Genomic DNA, 19305 nt, shown 5'->3' on the forward strand with positions numbered 1-19305 from the left:
GCAGCCGCAGTCTCCGTCTCCTACGTATAATTCCAGCGCCTCTGCGTCCAGAGATTGCTCCATCTCTCCCTCACGGGCCGGTGACGAGGAACACGTCTATAGGTATTCTATTTTCCACACCTTTATCAGAATGACAGAGTTGGAAGGGACCTTGGAGGTCTTCTAGTCCAGCCCCCTGCTCAAGCAGGAGAACCTACACCGTTCAGGACAAGTGCTTGTCCAGTCTCTTCTTGAAAACTTACAGTGTTGGAGCACCCACAACTTCTGGAGGCAAAGACGTTCCGCTGGTTAATTGTTCTCACTGTCCTGAAATTCCTCCTTGGTTCTAGGTTGCTTCTCTCCTTGATGAGTTTCCATCCGTTGTTCCTTGTGTTATCTAGCTAGTTCAGCCCCTGGGTGTCCGATGGGGCTGGGAAATGCCCCTGTGGTCATGCTGAAGGGGAGAGGTTGATTCAGGGGCTGCGTTTGTAACTCACACCAATTGTTTAGATTGGCGTTCGGGCGTTCTAGGCATCCGGCCAAGGGTCCTGGGTAAACAAACCACAGCTTATTGCGACATGCCAGCAAGCCAGCATAAGGCAGCTTCTTCTGCTACCGCTGTGCCTTCGCCAACCTTTCCCACGTGCCTTCGCTCCTGTGGCTCCTATTTGAAAAACGAACATGTTAAAAAATAAAGACAGGGGAGGGAGGGGAAAAAGGAAGGAAGGGAAGGGAGAAATAGAGAGGAACGGAAAAATAAAGGGAGAGAGAGGAAGGGAGAAGGGAGGGGAGGCAAAGAGAGCAAGACAGGAAGGGAGGGAGGGGAAGGAAAACAAGAGAGACAGGAGTAGCAGGAAGAGCGGAAGGAAGGAGGGAAGCAGGAAGGAAAACAGGAGGAGAGGGGAAAGGAGTAAGACACAGGAAGGGAGGAGGGAGGGAGGAAGGAGGAAGGAAAAAGGAGGAAGAGGAAGGAGGAAGGAGGAAAGAAGGAAAAGAGGAAGGAAAGGAGGGAGAGAAAAGGAATAAGACAGGGTGGAAGGAGGGAGGGAAGAAGGAAGGAAAGGAAAAGAAAAGCAAGGGAGGAAAAAGGAGTAAGACAGGAAGGGAGGGAGGAAAAAGTTAGAGGAAAAAAGGAAGGGAGGAAGGAAGGAAAGGAAGGAAGGAGGAAGGAAAAGAGGAAGGAAAAAGGAGTAAGAGGAAGGAAGGAAGGAAAAGAGGAAGGGAGGGAGGGAGGAAGGAAGGAAGGGAGGAAGGGAGGGAGGGAGGAAGGGAGGGAGGAAGGAAGGAAAGAAGGAAGGAAGGAGGTCAAACTCCAAGGGAGGGAGGGAGGAAGGGAGGAAGGAAGGAAGGGAGGGAGGGAGGGAGGGAGGGAGGGAGGGAACCTGTTTGATCAGAGCGCTGCTGGTTAGGGGTCCCTTCAAACTGACCCTGCATTTATCCCCCAAACTCCAGTTTCCCCAATAAACCGAAGTCTGCGGAACCATCTCCCACCCTGATGAGCTCCTCCTTAGGCAATAACCTGTCCGAACTGGACCGGCTCCTCCTGGAACTGAACGCTGTCCAACACAACCCCTCACCTGGCAGTCCCACAGGTATGAGGGGCTGGGCTCTAGGATGGGGGGTGGTGGTGGTGGGGGGCTGGGGAGGAAGGGGGGGTGAGAGGAAAGGGGTGGGAAGGAGGAGAGCAGCAGCACAACCTGATCCTGGGAGGGGGCTGCACAGGGTAGCCCGAGATGTGAGAAGCGAGAAATTCAGTGAGGTTTGCCTCGCTTTACGACCTTTCCGGCCACGGTGGTTAAAGCGAGTCACCCGGCTGCCTTTTGGATGGGGAAAGGCGCTTCCAAGTCTTCTCTGTGGTTTCCCCCCCCCTCCCCACTGGTCAGATGAAAGCCCGGGAAGCCCCTCGCGGCCTGGTGGGACCGGCTCTCACTACAGCCTCCTGGAGAACACGACCTCTTTGACCGCACAGCCGACGGCTGCGGCGAAAGAAAAGGCCAAGTGGAACGGAGGGCCCGGGGTGGAAGAAGTCTGCCCCAGCGTGGAGAGCCTTCTGGATGAGCTGGAGAGCTCCGTGCCCAGCCCAGTGTGAGTATCCACCTGACTACTATCCCTCCGGCGAGGCTGGGCTGGTTTCTGGAGAGAGAGAGAGAGAGAGAGAGAGCGGAATTCATGGTGTCTCCCATTGGAAGAAACAGTCTCTCTCAACCTTGGCAACTCTGAGATGGGTGGACTTCAAGCCCCAGAATTCCCCTGTCAGCGTGCTTTAAGATGGATGAACTTCAGCACCCAGAATTCCCTGGCCAGGATGCTTTAAGATGGGTGGACTTCAAGCCCCAGAATTCCCTGGCCAGGATGCTTTAAGATGGGTAGACTTCAAGTCCCAGAATTCCCTGGCCAGGATGCTTTAAGATGGGTGGACTTCAACACCCAGAATTCCCTGGCCAGGATGCTTTAAGATGGGTGGACTTCAACGCCCAGAATTCCCTGGCCAGGATGCTTTAAGATGGGTGGACTTCAGCGCCCAGAATTCCCTGGCCAGGATGCTTTAAGATGGGTGGACTTCAAGTCCCAGAATTCCCTGGCCACGATGCTTTAAGATGGGTGGACTTCAACGCCCAGAATTCCCTGGCCAGGATGCTTTAAGATGGATGAACTTCAGCGCCCAGAGTTCCCTGGCCAGGATGCTTTAAGATGGGTGGACTTCAGCGCCCAGAATTCCCTGGCCAGGATGCTTTAAGATGGGTGGACTTCAACGCCCAGAATTCCCTGGCCAGGATGCTTTAAGATGGGTGGACTTCAAGTCCCAGAATTCCCTGGCCAGGATGCTTTAAGATGGGTGGACTTCAAGTCCCAGAATTCCCTAGCCACATGCTTTACGATGAGTGGATTTCAATTCCCAGAGTTCCTGAAGGAATGGTTCTATGTGGAGAACTACCTGTAATCCAGTTAATGAAGTTAATATAGTTAAATGTACAGCAAGAATAAATTACCTTTATTTCTTAATATTTCTTATTACCTTGTGAGGGTCGTGTTCCTAGCTGCCTGTGGGCTGTGGGTTGGACCTGTCTGCTCTCCCTGGAAAGGCTAAGGCCACAGGGGACTGGGATGGGGGTGGGTGGGCAGGGGTCTTTCTCTCTGTTCCTGGAAGCCCACCTCAGGTGACCCTTTCTGTCTCCTTCGCTTCCACTAGACCCGCCATTACTGTGAATCAGGGAGAGATGAACAGTCCCCAGAGGTTCATCTCCAGCCAGCAACAGACCCGCATCTCTGCGTCTTCCGCAACCAGAGAACTGGACGAGCTCATGGCTTCCCTTTCAGACTTCAAGGTGCCCCCTTGTTATCATTTGCACACACACACACACACCCTTCCTTTTCTGGCCTAGGCATGATTGTCCTGGCACATCTTCACCCTTAACCCCTTGTTCACAAATTGGCATCAGCCGAGATGTCTTGGGTAACATCTTGGGTAACAACTGGGTAACATCATCAGTGCTAGAAGGAAGTGGGGTTTGTGGGGAGGAGGAGGAGGAGGAGGAGGACTGTGGAATCCTTGGTGCTCTCTGAGCTTGATAGTTGTCTTTAGATATTTCATTGTCCAACAGATAACATCATCACTATTAGAAGAGAGGGGGTTTAGCAGAGGAGGAGGAGGAGGAGGAGGAGGAGGAGGAGGAGGAGGAGGAGGAGGAGGAGGAAGAATTGTGGGGTCCTTGGTGCTCTCTGAACGTGGCTCTTTTCTGGCAGATGTTTCATTACCCAACTGGGTAACATCATCAGTGCTAGAAGGGAGTGGGGTTTGTCGGGTGCTGCTGCTAGCGATGGTGGTGATGGAGGAGGAAGAGTAGGAGGAAAAGGAGAAGGAGGGCTGAGGATTCGTCGTTGCTCTCTGAGCTTGGCTGTTTTCTTGCGGACATTTCATGATCCAACTAGATAACATCATCAGTACCAGTAGGGAACACCATCTTTGGCTGCTGACTTGAGCCAAATTCTGCGTGAACCTACGCTCTGCATTTGCAACTCTTCTTCTTTGGAAGGAGATCATGCCTTGCAAGTTAGAGCAGAGGTCCCCAACCTTGTGGGCACCAGGGACCGGGTCCACGGAGGGTGGGTGGTTGTGTGTGCTGCCTGCATCCCGCGGATGCTGCTTTGCTTGTTTGTGCGGACCGGTTGGTGGCATGCCGCAGCCTGACACTAGTCCACAGACTGGGGGTCGGGGACCTCCGAGTTAGAGGTCTATTTTGGCATAATCTGATCCAGGGATCTCCAGATTTTGGCAACGTTTAAGACTTGGCTCTTCAGCTCCCAGAATTCCCCAGCCAAGCTGAGGGATTCTGGAAGCTGAAGTCCACAAGTCTTAAAAATGGCCAATCTTGGAGGCAGACCTGTGTTCTTTAGTCTATAAGAAGGAGAAGACAGCCTGTTTTGTGACTGGGGTGCTGTCAGGAATTATTAAGATTTTTTAATGTCCTTTTCCCCTGGGTCTCCTTGGTTTTGAATCAACTCGGGTGGGTTTAATGCGGGGGCCCTCTTTATTTTTCTGTCGCTGTTTGCTTTTTTCTTTCCTCCTTTCTTCAATCCTGTTTCCATCTTTTCTCCCATCTTCCTTTGTCTCTCTCTCTCTCTTTCTCTCTCCCCGCCCTTCCTTCTTCCCCCTTTCCTTTCTCTTTCAGACCAGTTCCACTATATCTCTAGCCTCTGAGCCTTCCTTGCAACACTCTTCTGGACCTCCTGCCCCAGCTCCATCCCACACGGTCCCTCCACTGGCCTCAAAGCCACCCAGGGCGAAACACGATGGGCGTGACCTGGGTTCCGAGCTCCCTCTTGACTTGAAGGTCCTTCACATTGATGAGAAAAGCAGTGATCTAGCGGTGGCCGCAGTTCCAGAGCCTTCTTCCACCACGTTGCATCGTCACCCTGCCGGAGCTTGGACAAAACCCCCCCTTGGTAAAGCGTTTGGCCCTCTCCCGAGTTCAGATGGGCCCGGCGAAACCACCCCTGAGAAGACACGCGTCTCTTCTTCTTCTGAGCCCGAGTCATTATTTATTTGTGCGGATGGGGCAGGAACTCTGACTCGAAAACCCAGGAAACCAGAAGGGCTTTGGAAGGAGAACCTCAACCGTGAAGTCGAGGATGACATTCAGGAAGAGAGGGGACCCTTTTACCGCAAAGCTCCTTTTCTCAAGGAGAACGGAATGAGGACAATTGGTTACGCCAGGCAGAGTCATTCAGAAACATCTCTGCTGGCCCCAAGAACATCAGTCAAGAAGGACCAGGCTGGGCCACCTGATCTTTTCAACGTAGAAAGATGGGAGAGTTTCCCAGGCACCAAAACTCAGCCGGTCTGGGCTGCGCCGCAGCGGGCCTCAAACCAGACGCCCGAGGTTCCAGAACCAGTGAGGGCAAACAGCTGTCCTGATGTTGCCGAGAGGGGATCCAGAAAGAACGGCCTTCCGAAGGGGTTGGCGGGTCCTCCAAAGGCCGCAGAACGTGTCTGGGAAGAGGAACTGGGCCGTATCGCTGGTCTGGCCGTCCCTGTGGAGGAGAGGATGTCCACTTCGAGCCAGGCAGGCCTAAGAATGAATGGGGAGAGATGAGTGAGCTGGTGTCTTCCCGGTGGATGGAATGCCTCCGTGCTGCTTCTCGCTGGGCTGCGCATGAAACGTGCTTTTGGAGTTGGCCCCCGGATGTAGGACATCCGCATGCTTCTCCTAGATAGATACAACCAGCCCGTGGCATTTGGTGTTGCTCTTCATAGGTTTTGGGTTTTGGCTGGGCGCTCTGCCGAGCAGAGAAAGAGAGGATGGTCTCTTGGGATGCTCTCGTTGGAGAGAAATGGAGCCAGCTTAGATAATAATAATAAACCTTTATTGTCAAAGTACAACATGTGTACATTGAGATTAGCTGAGCCTCCCCCCGTGCTCTCTCCCCCCAACACACAGTGGCTCGCCTCCAGATAGGAACCACCTTCTGTGCGCCAGGGTCTCTCGACTTCAACTGCTTTTAAGAGAGATGGACTTCCAAAGAGGCTTCCGCGCTCCAGCCATGCATCTTAAAAGTTGCGTAGGTTGAGAAACACTGTTGTGGATTGGGGTGGAAAGTCGCCGCCTGCCTCAGATCAAACCATGGGAAATGTCTGTTCCTTAGGCCTATGGCTGTGAACCAGGAGTGTCCAGTTTCTCCGTTGATTTTGGGGGGTTGTAAGGGTCTTCCTAAGCCCCTCGCCAACTCTCGGCTGCTCCGTTGGGCCGAAGGAGCTGAATTTTTGCGTTCAACAGAGGAGAGTATTTGTAGCTCAGGGTTGATACGAGGGGTCCCCGCAGCTCACTGAGCTTGCTTGTTTTCTTGCAGACATTTCATTATCCGACTAGGTAACAGCATCAGTGCTAGTGGGGTTTACTCTCAGTTTACACTCTAGTGGCTTGACTGTCAGTGTTGGTCAAAGAATCTCTTAAGAACACTGACAGGCAAGCCAGCAGAATATGAACTGAGAGCAAGTCCCACTCCTTACTAGCACTGATGTTGCTACCTACTTGGGTAATGAAATGTCTGCAAGAAAACAAGCTGAGAGCGTAGCCCACATCTGGATGAGGGGGCTGCAGCTGGAGAGCTTTCCTAACGATGGGTTGGCTGCTTGTGGCTGTGCCAAAGAGACTTGTCCTCCTCTTGAGGAAGGAAGTCATTCCTGCATTCCCGGCTTGTGACCAACTAACCCCGGCGAACGCAAAGACCTTGCCTTCTGTGCCGTCCAGTTCAAGGGGAAGCTCCCTCAACCCGAACGTTTTCCTCCCCTTAAGATCCAGTCTGTGATCAGGAAAACCAGAGAGATCTCCAACGTGCATCCGATGTGCCGCGATCTCTCGCCGAGACGCAAGCTGGGCCCGGTCATCTTCCACAAAAGCGTCTCCCAGGACCGGCTGATCGAGGAACTTCAGGACAGGCTGGGTATCAGCAAAGTGGAAGAGGAAGTTTGGCCACACAGCCCGGACGACTGGTTAACCGAGGGGGTCGTCATCACCTCCAGGCCTCAAAACAAGGAGAAGGATGGTAGTCAACAAATTGATAAGGTAGCCAGGAAGCTCTGAAAGAGTCTTCCAGTGGACAGGAGGAAAATAGTTGTGGTTGCAGAGCATCTCTTGACAAGTCCCGGGAGAGGATTTCCATGGCTGATGGCAGATGGATCTCCTCTCTTCTTGGTTAGGCCTATAGCGGATGACACCAAGATCATTTCTTAAGCTTCCCCCTTCAGGTTTTGCCCATTAAAGAGTCTTGCCGGCCGACTGGAAAATTAGGAATGGGCAGAGAGCAGAGGTCCTCCCTTTGAGGGCCAAGACAGAGCAGAGGCAGCTTCCGAATTGAGAGAAAAGCAGATGCTTCCTAGATTGCGTGTCAACAAAAGAGGCAATCTCTGCCTCGTAAATTGTGGGCCTATTCTCCGAAGTACATTTGGAGAATATACCTCTTCTCCAAAACGCCTGAAGGCGGGACAAGAAGCAACGGATGGAAACTCAGCAAAGGAGAGAAGCAACCTAGAACTAAGGAATTTCCTGACAGTGAGAAACAATTAACCGGTGGAACGGCTTGCCTCCAGAAGCTGTTGGGTGCTCCCGTCAGTGGAGGTTTTTAAAGAAGAGATTGGTCTGAAATGGTTTAGGATTTCCTGCTTGAAAGGGGGTCGGACTAGAAGACTTCCAAGGTCCCTTCCAATTCTCGTTATTTATTTATTTTTTAATGGGCCTTAATATCCCTCCGGAGCCCAGAAAAGCAGATTCAAGATAAGCTTGTTTTCCTGGTTGATTACTAGGAAGTAAGAGAGATGGGGGAATGTTCATTCTGCTCTCAAACTGCTAATTCCCATCAGTTGAAGTTCACTACACTGTGGCTTAGTTAGTTGGCTCAAAATCGGTACCCCTCTGGTCTCTTTTCATCTCTGATTGATTTGGGGGTCCCAACAGGGACCAGTCGTGGGTCAGTTCCTTAGAAATTGGAAGCTGTAGAGGGAGGCTGCCTGGATTTTTCCAAGCAAGACCTTGGATCACCGTTTTCTTGGATGGAATGCTTAGCATCCTTAGATGGCTTTTGAAGCCCCTTCCATCCAGTTGGGGGCAGGAGGAACTCAACAGATGAAAGCCCACAAGGATGCAGGCTTCCTCTTTCTACTTGGAAGTGCCTCTAGCTGTCGTTTTTCTGTTTTTTTGCTATTGTTGTGTTCCGATGGGAGCTTTTATGGTCTTCAGGAAGGTGAGGTAGGGGTACGGTTATGTGTCTCCAAACCTTCGTTTTCCAAAAAAAGGGTAGAGCTCAACTCTCAGACTCCCCCAGCCTGCGTGTCCGTTGGTGAGACTTCTGGAGTTGACCTCCACCCTTTGAGAAGTGCCCGGGTTGGAGAAGGTGGACCTGCACGATCTTCTTCTGGTGCCTCCCAAGTATTTCTGTCTTTGGACTGTTTATCTTTCTTCCTGCTTTTTTCCCCTTCAGGTTATCATTCCTGCTATGTCACCCCTTCCTCTGAGAAGAACCGTCTCTGTCCCACCTCCTCCTCCACCGCAGCTTCCAAAAGATGTCTCCCAGGCCGCTTCTGTCAAAGCCACTCTGGGCTCTTCTTCTCTCTCATCTGCTCCTCCTCCTCCTCCTCCACCACCACCACCTCCCCTGGCCTTGTCCGCATCGCCACGTATCCCTCAGCTACGCTTTGCGCCGTCCGCCCAGCTGGCTCAGCCTCCTGTCCCGTGGGAATTGCTGTTGGAAGAAGTTTCCCTCGAGCGGACACCGATTCCCACCCAGCCCACCGGAGAGGCCCCTTCCTCCAAAACCTTGGTGTCGGTTAGCTGCCAAACAGAAGAGGCTTCTTTCTCCCTAGCCCAGCAGGCACGGCCTCTCTTTGGTGTTCTCCTGCTTCGTGAAAGTAAAGTTTTCGCTGATCGTAACTCGAGATGCATCCTTGAGTTCCTTTTCCATCGTGAAACTAAGCCTGGCTAAATCCCAGAATTCCCTGACCCGGTGTCCTTCCGCTGTATGGGCTTCAGCTCCCAGAAGCCTCTACAAATGGCAACGTGGGCTAGGGAACTCTGGGAACTTGGAATGGATACAGCCAGAGTGTGTCTTGTTGAGGGAGGTGGTAGGCTGAAATCTGAAGCTCCAGGAGGAGAAAATAATGTTCCAGGCATTAGGTGGGGCACAGCCTAGAATCCTGTAAGCTGACCAGAATAGTTGGCCCAAGAATTAATGAAAATGTTGCATAATTTGAATTTGAATTTTATTGAATTTATATACCACCCTTTCCTGTAGGACTCAGGGCGGTTTACAGGGTACTTAAAACATCGATACAAAAATTAAAACAATTAAAAAAGATTAAATTAAATCCCTGAAGAAATATAAAAATCCCAATTAAAACTCTCAGCCTGGGCCGGAGAGAGGATCATTCATTCATTCATTCATTCATTCATTCATTCCCATTCCTTCATTCCCATTCATTCTTTCCTATTCATTCATTCATTCATACATATATTCATTCATTCATTCATACATTCATGTCTGTCAGTCAGTCACAGTAGCTGCCCATCTCCGTCAATGACTGAGAAAAATAATGTCTTTAAATTAGGCAGGGCACTCAGAAGCTCCTTAAAATCCAGCAGTCCAGTCAGCCTTTTTAAAGGGTTACAGCTTTGCCCAGCTCATTCTTGAAATTCTGCTTTTCAGGTCCTTCCTATTTCATCTTTGGACCCCGCCCTTGCTACTCGCCCACCTACTCCTGAGAAGGCAGGACTTTTGCTTTCATTCCTGCGTTAGCATGTTGAGTGGGAAAATGTGGCTTTGGCAAAAATGTGGAGCCTGCATGGAGTTTGCAAGTGGCTGGTAGAAATGGAGTTTGCTGGGTTTTTCCCTAAGGCTCGTTGGTCTGCGCGTTGCAAGCTGAAAAGAAATGGGGGTCAGCTTTTTAAAAATCTAGCATGAATTTTGGAAGTCTGCTGGCATGGCCCTCTCGAGGACGTGGAGAAATTTGGGGCTGGAGAAAGAGAAGGCAATACACATTTAGCACCTGAGCAGGTGAAATGGCTAGTCCCCTGTGAGAAGTGAATTATAAATTACTATGAAAGTTATTCTAAGCCAGGGGTAGGCAACCTCGGCTCTTTTATGACTCATGGACTTCAACTCCCAGAATTCCTGAGTCAGCTGGCTCAGGAATTCTGGGAGTTGAAGTCCATGAGTCATAAAAGAGCCGAGGTTGCCTACCCCTGCTCTAAGCCTATGAAAGTTACTAGGAGTTAGTAGGTTAGGATGCAAATGTGATCGGAAGCCAAGGACTACCTGCATTCCAACTCTCATGACAAAAATCGAATTATTATTTTTTTACAAGAAAGTTGAAAAGGTTTCCTTTCTCTAGCCTCAGCCTCGTTCAGAATTGCTGCGTTGTGTTTTGGGGAGCGGACGAGTAGGACCGCCGAGGAGGGTCCTGCGGTGTGGAATTGCTCTGAACGTGGTCTGTGCTTGCAAAATGTGTGGGTCCTTTTCTTAGAGAGAGAGAGACACAGGTTTTGACAACCCCACCCCCTCCTCCTTTCTATCCTCAAGTGTGATCCTTTGCGAGCTTCTGCAGTTGCACCAAGGAATCCCCGTGTGGAAATTCAAAAGGGCCCGTCGACGTCCCAGCGGTTAGAAGGACACGGTTGTGTTTCGTATCTCACCGCTGTCTGCTTGGCTCTCTCTTTTTTAGTTTATGTCTCAGGGAAAATCAGCTGGCAGCTACCCGTCAACAACCCCTCCCAAGCCTGGCAGCCAGTTGGACAGCATGCTCGGAAGTCTCCAGTCTGACCTGAACAAACTTGGAGTAGCAACGGTTGCCAAAGGCGTGTGTGGAGCCTGCAAGAAGCCAATTGCCGGGCAGGTGAGCCTCAGCCTCAGCTCTTGTCATTTGGGCTTGCGGTGAAGGACTAGAATCCAGGAGCCGGTGAGTTCTAGTCCCGCCTCAGGCGTGAAAGTCGCCTGGGTGACTAGGGGCCAATCACCAGGATATGGTGAGTTTTAGTTCCACTTTAGCCAGGAAAGCCAACTGGGTGACTTTGGATCGATCACCAGGAGATTGTGAATTGTAGTCCTGCTTTAGGGCATGAAAGCCAGCTGGGTGACACTGGGCCAATCACCAGGGGATGGAGAGTTCTAGTTCCAGCTTAGACATGAAAGCCAGCTGGGTGACACTGGGCCAATCACCAGGGGATGGAGAGTTCTAGTTCCACCTTAGACATGAAAACCAGCTGGGTGACACTGGGCCAATCACCAGGGGATGGAGAGTTCTAGTTCCACCTTAGACATGAAAACCAGCTGGGTGACTCTTCTTTGTCATCTCCCACCCTAGGTTGTCACAGCCATGGGGAAGACCTGGCACCCCGAGCATTTTGTTTGCACCCATTGCCAGGAGGAAATTGGCTCCCGGAATTTCTTTGAGCGTGACAGCCAGCCTTATTGTGAGAGGGATTATCACAACCTCTTTTCGCCTCGCTGTTACTACTGCAACGGCCCCATCCTGGATGTAAGTCCCTGACTTTTTATAATCTTGGTTTTCTATTAACTCAGATTTTTCCCCTAATCTGTTCTCTCTAGAGATCCCGATTTCCCATCATCCCTCAACATGGACCAGGCTGGAGGGTGTCCAGCTAGTCCTCGACTTACAACAATTCATTTACTGACCATTCGCTGTTACTGCGGCAATGAAAAAGGTGGCTAGTGGCCGTTTTTCACGCTTACGACCGTTGCAGCCTCCCTGTGGCCAGGTGATCAAAATTCAGACACTTGGCAACTGACTCGTATTTATGACGGTTGCAGTGGCCGGGGTTCATGTGATCCCCTTTTGCAACCTTCTGACAAGCGAAGTCAAACAGGGGAGGCAGATTAACTTAACAAGCATCTCACTAACTTAACAACGGCAGTGGCTCACTTCACAACCGTGGCAAGAAAGGTCATAAAATGGGACAAAATCCACTCCACATCTGTCTCAAGAAAATTGTGGGCTCAACTGTGGTCGTAAATCAAGGAGGGCCTGTAATTCCCCTCACTGCTCATCAGGCTGGAGTAGTCAATTGTACAAGTGGAGTTCCATCCTCTCTGAATATTGACCAGGTTGGATGGGGAATGAGGGGTTCATCGTCTGTGGTGATTTCTTCTCCTCAGAAAGTGGTGACGGCCTTGGACAGAACATGGCACCCAGAACACTTCTTCTGCGCACAGTGTGGAGCCTTCTTTGGCCCTGAAGGTGAGTAGGGCTCTGCTGTGGATGCTCTGACCTGTCCAAAATGTGTAACTTTCCCTCAGGAATTGAAGGGAAGAGGAGGATAATTGTGAGTCCTTGGTATTCTCTAAGTTTGGTTGTTTTCTTGCAGACGTTTCATTGCCCAGCTAGGTAACATCATCAGTGCTAGAAGGGAGGGGGGTTTGGAGGGAGGAGGAGGAGGAGGAGGATTATTGTGGGTTCATTGTGTTCTATGAGTTTGATTGTTTTCTTGCAGACGATTCATTACCCAGCTAGTATTCATCATCAGTGCTAGTAAGAATATTGGGCTATTTATATATTATATTTTGTATAAATTTATATATTATATTTTATATAAATTTATATATTTTGTATAAATTTATATATTATATTTTATATAAATTTATATATTTTATATAAATTCATATATTTTATATAAATTTATTATATTTTATATAAATTCATATATTTTATATAAATTCATATATGTATTGTAATATTATAACTATTTAGATTTATATTTGTATTATATCGCAGTTTATATTGGTAGGGCTGTTCACTGTTAACTTGTTGGCAGCTCTTTCGCTGAGGTGTTCTTTACTCCTGGACGGTTGGCCTGATGTTATTATATTAAACTGCATATGGACCATAGATTATTCTGCCCTTCAGATGGATTAACCAGGTTTCTCTCCCGTCTGGCTTCTAGGCTTCCACGAGAAGGACGGCAAAGCCTATTGCCGCAAAGATTACTTTGATATGTTCGCTCCCAAATGTGGCGGATGTGCCCGTGCCATCTTGGAAAACTATATTTCAGCCTTGAACACCCTGTGGCACCCCGAGTGTTTCGTTTGCCGGGTAGGAGACCCCCCACCATTCCTTTTTTCCCCTCACAACATTTCCAACATCTTTTTAAGGAAACGGTTTCTCCCGTTTAACAACTGAGACCAAAGTAATACAGGCAGTCCTCGACTTCACAACGGTTCATTGAGTGACCGTTCAAAGTTACAACGGCACTGGAAAAAAGGACTTTTGTGACTGTTTTTTCACCGTTTTCAACCGTTGCAGCGTTCCCCAGGGCCACGTAATCCAAATTCAGACGCTCGGCAACCGACTCGTATTTATGACGGTTGCACGGTCCCAGGGTCGTGTGGACCCTTTTTGTGACCTGTCAAGCTGAGGCAATGGGGAAGCTGGATTCCCTTAACAACCGAGTTAGTAACTAAAGAACTGCAGTGATCCGCTTAACAATTGTGGCAAGAAAGGTCGTAAAATGGGGCAAAGGCCTGGGGGCGCAGGGGTTAGAAGGCAGTACTGCAGGCTAACTCACAACTCACTCCAGAAGCAGGATATAAGTCTTAAGTGCTATTGGTAAGTGGGAAGGGAAGGGAAGGGAAGGAAGGAAGGGCTGTAGTGGTGCCGTAGTTAGAATGCAGTATTGCAGGCTAACACTGCCCACTGCCAGAAGTTCGATCCTGACCGGCTCAAGGTTGACTCAGCTTTCCATCCTTCTGAGGTCGGTAAAATGAGGACCACTTGTCGGGGGCAAGAGGCTGATTCTATAAACCGCTTAGGTAGGGCTGTAAAGCACCGTGAAGCGGTACGTAAGTCGAAAGGTTATTGCTATTAAGAAATGTCTCGCTTACCAATGCCAAGTTTGAGCTCAGCTGTGGCTGTAAGTCAAGAACTGTGTCTTTTATACGCGGCCCAAGGCAATTCCTCTTCGCTCAGTGCGGCCGTTGTGCTGGTAAGCTGAGGACTGATGGTTTTCCTTGCCCGGCAGGAATGTTTTACCCCGTTCATCAATGGCAGCTTCTTCGAACATGACGGCCAACCCTACTGCGAAGTGCATTACCACGAGCGCCGAGGCTCGCTCTGCTCCGGATGCCAAAAGCCCATCACAGGCCGCTGCATCACCGCGATGGCCAAGAAATTCCACCCGGAACACTTCGTGTGCGCCTTCTGCCTCAAGCAACTCAACAAGGGAACCTTCAAAGAGCAGAACGACAAGCCTTACTGTCAGAACTGCTTCCTGAAACTCTTCTGCTAAGGCTCATTTGTGGTATCTCCTGTCAGGAAACCCCTTGCCTTGTTGCGTATCGTCCCACGTTCAGCAACTTGAGCGGGTTGACGTAGGAGATGAGGAGGAAGAGGGTTTGTGTGTGTGTGTGTGTGTGTGTGTGTGTATGGATGTGAATGAAATGCTCACAGCTGCTCTGGGAAGGGGGGAAGATCCAGAGGAAGAGGCCTAAGGGCAGGGGCCTTCCAACTTGGCCCTTGGATGACTTGTGGACTTCAACTCCCAGAATTCCTCAGCCAGCGTGCCTGTGGAGTCGTTTGGATGCTAAGGTGCCCAGGTTTGGAAGAGGTCACGCCAAAGAGATACTTGAGGAGGAAGAGGGCCCACATGACATCTGAGAGTCATGAAGGACATTGGGGTGGCTTTGGTGGATGGTGGCTAGGAGACAAGCTCAGCGGATTTCGGTATGAAAGGCAGAAAGCTGGAACCGCCAACTTGGCAACGTTAAGCTTTCTGGACTTTTAACTCCCACAGTTCTCCAGCCAGCCATGGGGAACTCTGGGAGTTGAAGTCCACCAATCCTAAAGTTGCCCAGTTTGGGGACCCCCGACAGAGTGGATGAAACCTCCGAGTGTGGTGTTTAGAGGACAACTGATTGTATGAGATTTTTACAGTCTCCTTAAGTTCTCCTTCCGTGGTTCGTTGTGGTCAAAATGCAAGGCGCTGCCCGTAATAGCTCCCCTCTCTTCATGGAGAACCTTCTCTATATCTTTCTTTTCAGAGATTTTCCGAGAATTGCCAGCAGCCTGTGTCCCAGAATTCCTCAAAATGCAGAGGTTCTCCGTGGGTTACAGAAAAAGTTCCACGGTTGCAAATTTCCAGATGGAGGGAGGTGTTCCCAACGTTTTAGACAAGGGTCAGACCTATTGGTCGTCCTTGAGTTATAACTGTTTGTTTAGTGACCGACCAGGGTTAAAACTGCACTGAAAAAAGCCGGTCCTCACACTTAACAACCATTGCACACCCTCACAATCATCTGGCCTGTATTTACAATGGTTTGCAGCATCTTGGATCGCGCGAATGCCATTTGCAATCTTCCCAGCCAGCTTCCGACAAGCAAATTCAATGGGGGAAGCCGGATCCGTTTAACAAACGTGTGTTTCACTTAACAACTGAGTGATTCATTTAAGAGCCATGGCCAAAAGGTTGTAAAATTGGCTGTAGCTCACTTAACAGTTGTCTTGCTTAAGCAGTTCTGGCCTTCGTTCCGATTGTAAGGTGAGGTCTACTCGATTTTGTGATGGTGGAAGTGTAAAACCACAAAATTTTGACTTTTTTTTTTTTGGCCTCTTGATTCTTCTCCAGCCCATCTCTTGTGCCTGAGTTAAGATTCTCCTCAGAGATGAACTTCTGAGCAATAATAACTTTTTCTATTGACTTAGCAATTTTATAAACCCTTTGGTCCTTTTCCGCTTCCGCAGTGTTTTGATTGTGAGAAACAGTCTTTTTTTGCTATTAAGCTGAATGCTGTGTGTTTGGGTGAGGAATGTTGCGGGTTTTTTTTTACACTGGGTCTTGAATGCATAACAACAACAACAAAAGCTTTTAAATCTCTTATATGGAAATTTTAGTTTTATGAACATTTTTCGACAGATGCTTTTAAGTATCTGGTGTTTTTTTCCGGGCAGGACCCTGAGCTGTGTTGGTTCCTGTCTTTCTGAGCCTTGATGCTTTCTTAAAACCAACTATTAATTATATATAAATATAAATATATATAAATCCTTTTTTAAACTGGAGGAGTGGAATCTGCTAGGAGCGTATGTATATTTTCCTTCCCCTCCCCCCTCTCTATTTTTGCTTATTAAGTAGTTTTGTAAGGATCAGGATTCAACTGGAACGGATTTTGTAAAAGGAAAACTTAAGTTTTACAAAGACGAGAGAAAGACGCACCTGTCTTGCTTTCTCCTGGGTTTTTCAAAGAGCCTTAAGTTAACTTCAAAAGCACACGTGATAAAAGTATTTGCTTTTAAGTTCCATTGCCTGTTTCAGATGTTGCTCTTGGGGTGTGGCTCGCCAGAGAAATTGTACCCTTTGGTGGCTATAGAGATTTTATCATTTCTTTTGCCCACTGGCTTGGGGAGCCAGGCTGATGGAGGCAAGCTAGGAGAAGCAAAAATCTGGACTGCTTGGGGTCTCCTTCTGGGATCAAACTGGAAATGTCCTCTCCGACCTTTTGTGGAAATCAGTTGCTCCTTGGAGAAATGCATTTTTGCCTAGACTCTCCGAGCATTTTTTTTTAAGGGAGAAGTTTTTCAAAGCCTGAGAGGCAGTGCGGTGTTCAGTGGTGAAGATGCCGGGTTTGTCAGCTGGAACGCTGGCAGCCCAGGTTCGAGACCCAGTGTCATGCGACTGGGTGAGCTCCCGTCCTTCAGCTCAGCTCCTGCCCACCTAGCAGTTCAAAAGCATGCAAGTGCGAGTAGATAAATAGGTACCACTTTGGTGCGAAGGGTAACCAGGCTCTGTGACATCACGCTGGCCACATGACTGCGGGAATGTCTCCGGACAGCGCTGGCTCCACGGCCTTGAAACGGAGATGAGCAGCGCCCCCTAGAGTCGGCAACGAGTAGCAGAGTAAAATCCACAGGGACTCTTTTGCCTTTATTTTTTCCTCAAAGCCTGAACTTCGGAAAGAAGGCTCTTTCAAAATCCCGGCGGTTTTATCTCGCTTTCAACATGAGAAGGCCCATCGAATCATTTGATTGGCTGCCTGTGTTAGGACAAAAAATGTGCCTTTTCTCTCATTTTCTGTGCTTTTTTTAAAAAAAAAATCCCCGATCTTTTGTGAGGGGATGGAATGTCCTCTGCTACTGTAGCTTTTGGCATTATACGCAGTTTTTTTTTTTTAAAAAAATCCTCTGCTTCACGCTCTTTTTTTTAAAAAAAACCATAACTCTTTAAGTGCCTTAAAATGAAGTAGGTCTTGATGAAAACTTCAGCTGTTCTGTTCAGGAGGAGAAGGGGAGATTTTCCTGTGGAATTATATTTCTCTCTCTCCCTCTCCCCCCCCTCTCCATTTTCTGTATTCCTTCTGCAATGTGTTGTCCCCCTTCTTAAAAGTCCCTGTGATGATGCTAATAAAGATTTGGAGACAGACTCGGGTGTCATTTGTGGCTTAGGCTGTGCTCGCTGATCACAAGTCAGCCCAATCTGGGAAAAGAATCACTTCCCATTTGAGCTGCACCTTCAGCCAGGATCCCCTCGCCTTTTGACCAGAAGAACAGCATTGGAAGGGGCCTTGGAGGTCTTCTAGTCCAACCCTCTGCCCAAAGTAGGAGACCCTATACCAGGGGTCTTCAAACTTGGCCCTTTTATGACTTGTGGACTTCAACTCCCAGAATTCCTCAGCCAGGCACGCTGGCTGAGGAATTCTGGGAGTTGAAATCCACAAGTCATAAAAGGGCCAAGTTTGAAGACCCCTGCCCTATACCATTTCAGACAAGTGGCTGTCCAGTCTCTCCTTGAAAACTTCCAGCGATGAAGAGAAGGAAAGCCATTCTACTGATTAATCGTTTTCACTGCCAGCAAATTTTTCCTTACTTCTAGATGTCTATGGAGCTTCTCAGTCATCCCGGTCACGGTTGTCCCAATGGTGCTTTTTCCATTCCCCAGAATCCGGTCAGAGCTGAAGAAGCTTCATGGATATTTTTTTTTAATTGCTGTTTTCTGCATTTTTTATAGAGTTTCAACAACTTTTTTTTTATATTTTAGTGACCAAAACTGGATGCAGTTTCCCAAGTATGGTTTTACCACTGCAGTATAAAGCGGCACTTCATATGATCTAGGGATTAGTAGAACGCTAAAAAAAAAAGAATTTTACAAGTAATCCCCTTTTAAGTCCACACATCTTAAAGTTGCCAAGTTTTGAAGAACACTGAGGTAGATGTTGATGGAGATTCTCAGTCAGCCAGCTCGTGGCAGTCCCAAAGGTGTTTTTCTCCCCACCCCAAAAGGCACCTGGACTTCCTCGGTTTTTCCTTGAAGATGTTTCGCTTCTCCTCCGAGAAGCTTCTTTAGTTCTGGAGAAGCTTCTTGGATGAGAAACCTCTTCCTAGAAAAAAAAAAAAAGTCCAGTTGGCTCTTGGAAAAAGCTCCTAGATGACCCACCAGGCTCAAGGTTGACTCAGCCTTCCATCCTTCCGAGGTAGGTAAAATGAGGACCCAGATTGTTGGGGGCAATAAGCTGACTTTGTAATAATGCTGCTTGGGGGGGGGGGCAAATCCTTCCGAGGTAGGTAAAATGAGGACCCAGATTGTTGGGGGCAATTAAGCTGACTTTGTAATAATGCCGCTTGGGGTGTGTGTGAAAGCCCTAATAAGCAGGCATATACATAGAATGAAGGCTACTGCTAAGCTTGTAAGCCGCCCTGTGTCTTCGGAGAAGGGCGGGATATAAATGGAATTAAAATAAATAAAAAATAAAAAAAGCCCTAATAAGCAGGCATATACATAGAATGAAGGCTATTGCTAAGCACATTTGATTTGTGCTTAGATTGTAAGCCGCCCTGAGTCTTCGGAGAAGGGTGGGATATAAATGGGATTAAAATAATAATAAAAAAAAATAGTTGGATCTACCTGGTGATTCATCCCTAGGATATTTTGATTTATTATTTATCTGCTAAATTTATTTGCATCCCATCTTGCTGTGGGTTTAGGAGGGCAGCTCCGCTCTTCTAGGTGGAGAAAAAAAGAACCCAGCTTTTCCAACGAAAATAACACTTTGAAATAATAATAATAATAATTAATAATAATAATTAATAATCATAATAACTATAACAACAACAATAATAATAGTAATAACTTTTTCAAGCTGCTCAAGGACGGATCAGCTGTGTTTTAAAAAAAACGCCGAACCCGTCCTTTGAGTGACCGTCCCAACCAGCCTATCAAACCCGAGGGGCGGACCTTACCCCGCTCCTCCTCTTTGCTCCTTCCTCCACGGCTCGCCCAATCCCTCGCGAGAAAGGCGGGGCCCTGCAGAGGCCGCCCGCTGATTGGTCGCGGCCTCCTG

General features: G+C 48.6%; 1 protein-coding gene across 2 annotated transcripts in view; it reads left to right on the forward strand.

The window, feature by feature from the left end:
• Window positions 1-17138, forward strand: part of PXN (paxillin) — a 38999-nt gene extending 21861 nt beyond the window's left edge. Inside the window, exons 3-11 of one of the 2 annotated variants that reach the window (XM_083373544.1) lie at window positions 5-102; window positions 1432-1571; window positions 1863-2064; window positions 3170-3305; window positions 10691-10861; window positions 11330-11503; window positions 12142-12223; window positions 12927-13075; window positions 14001-17138. In XM_083373544.1, coding sequence (XP_083229670.1) covers window positions 5-102; window positions 1432-1571; window positions 1863-2064; window positions 3170-3305; window positions 10691-10861; window positions 11330-11503; window positions 12142-12223; window positions 12927-13075; window positions 14001-14267 — 1419 coding nt within the window. In that variant the 3' untranslated portion in view covers window positions 14268-17138. Of the gene's footprint in view, window positions 1-4; window positions 103-1431; window positions 1572-1862; window positions 2065-3169; window positions 3306-4649; window positions 5544-6773; window positions 7044-8454; window positions 9482-10690; window positions 10862-11329; window positions 11504-12141; window positions 12224-12926; window positions 13076-14000 lie in introns of those variants that run through there. The other variant, XM_083373543.1, reaches the window with a different exon arrangement.
• Window positions 17139-19305: the final 2167 nt, after the last annotated feature.

This window comes from Vipera ursinii (genome assembly GCF_947247035.1).
Source record: "Vipera ursinii genome assembly, chromosome: 14".
Classification (NCBI taxonomy): domain Eukaryota; kingdom Metazoa; phylum Chordata; class Lepidosauria; order Squamata; family Viperidae; genus Vipera; species Vipera ursinii.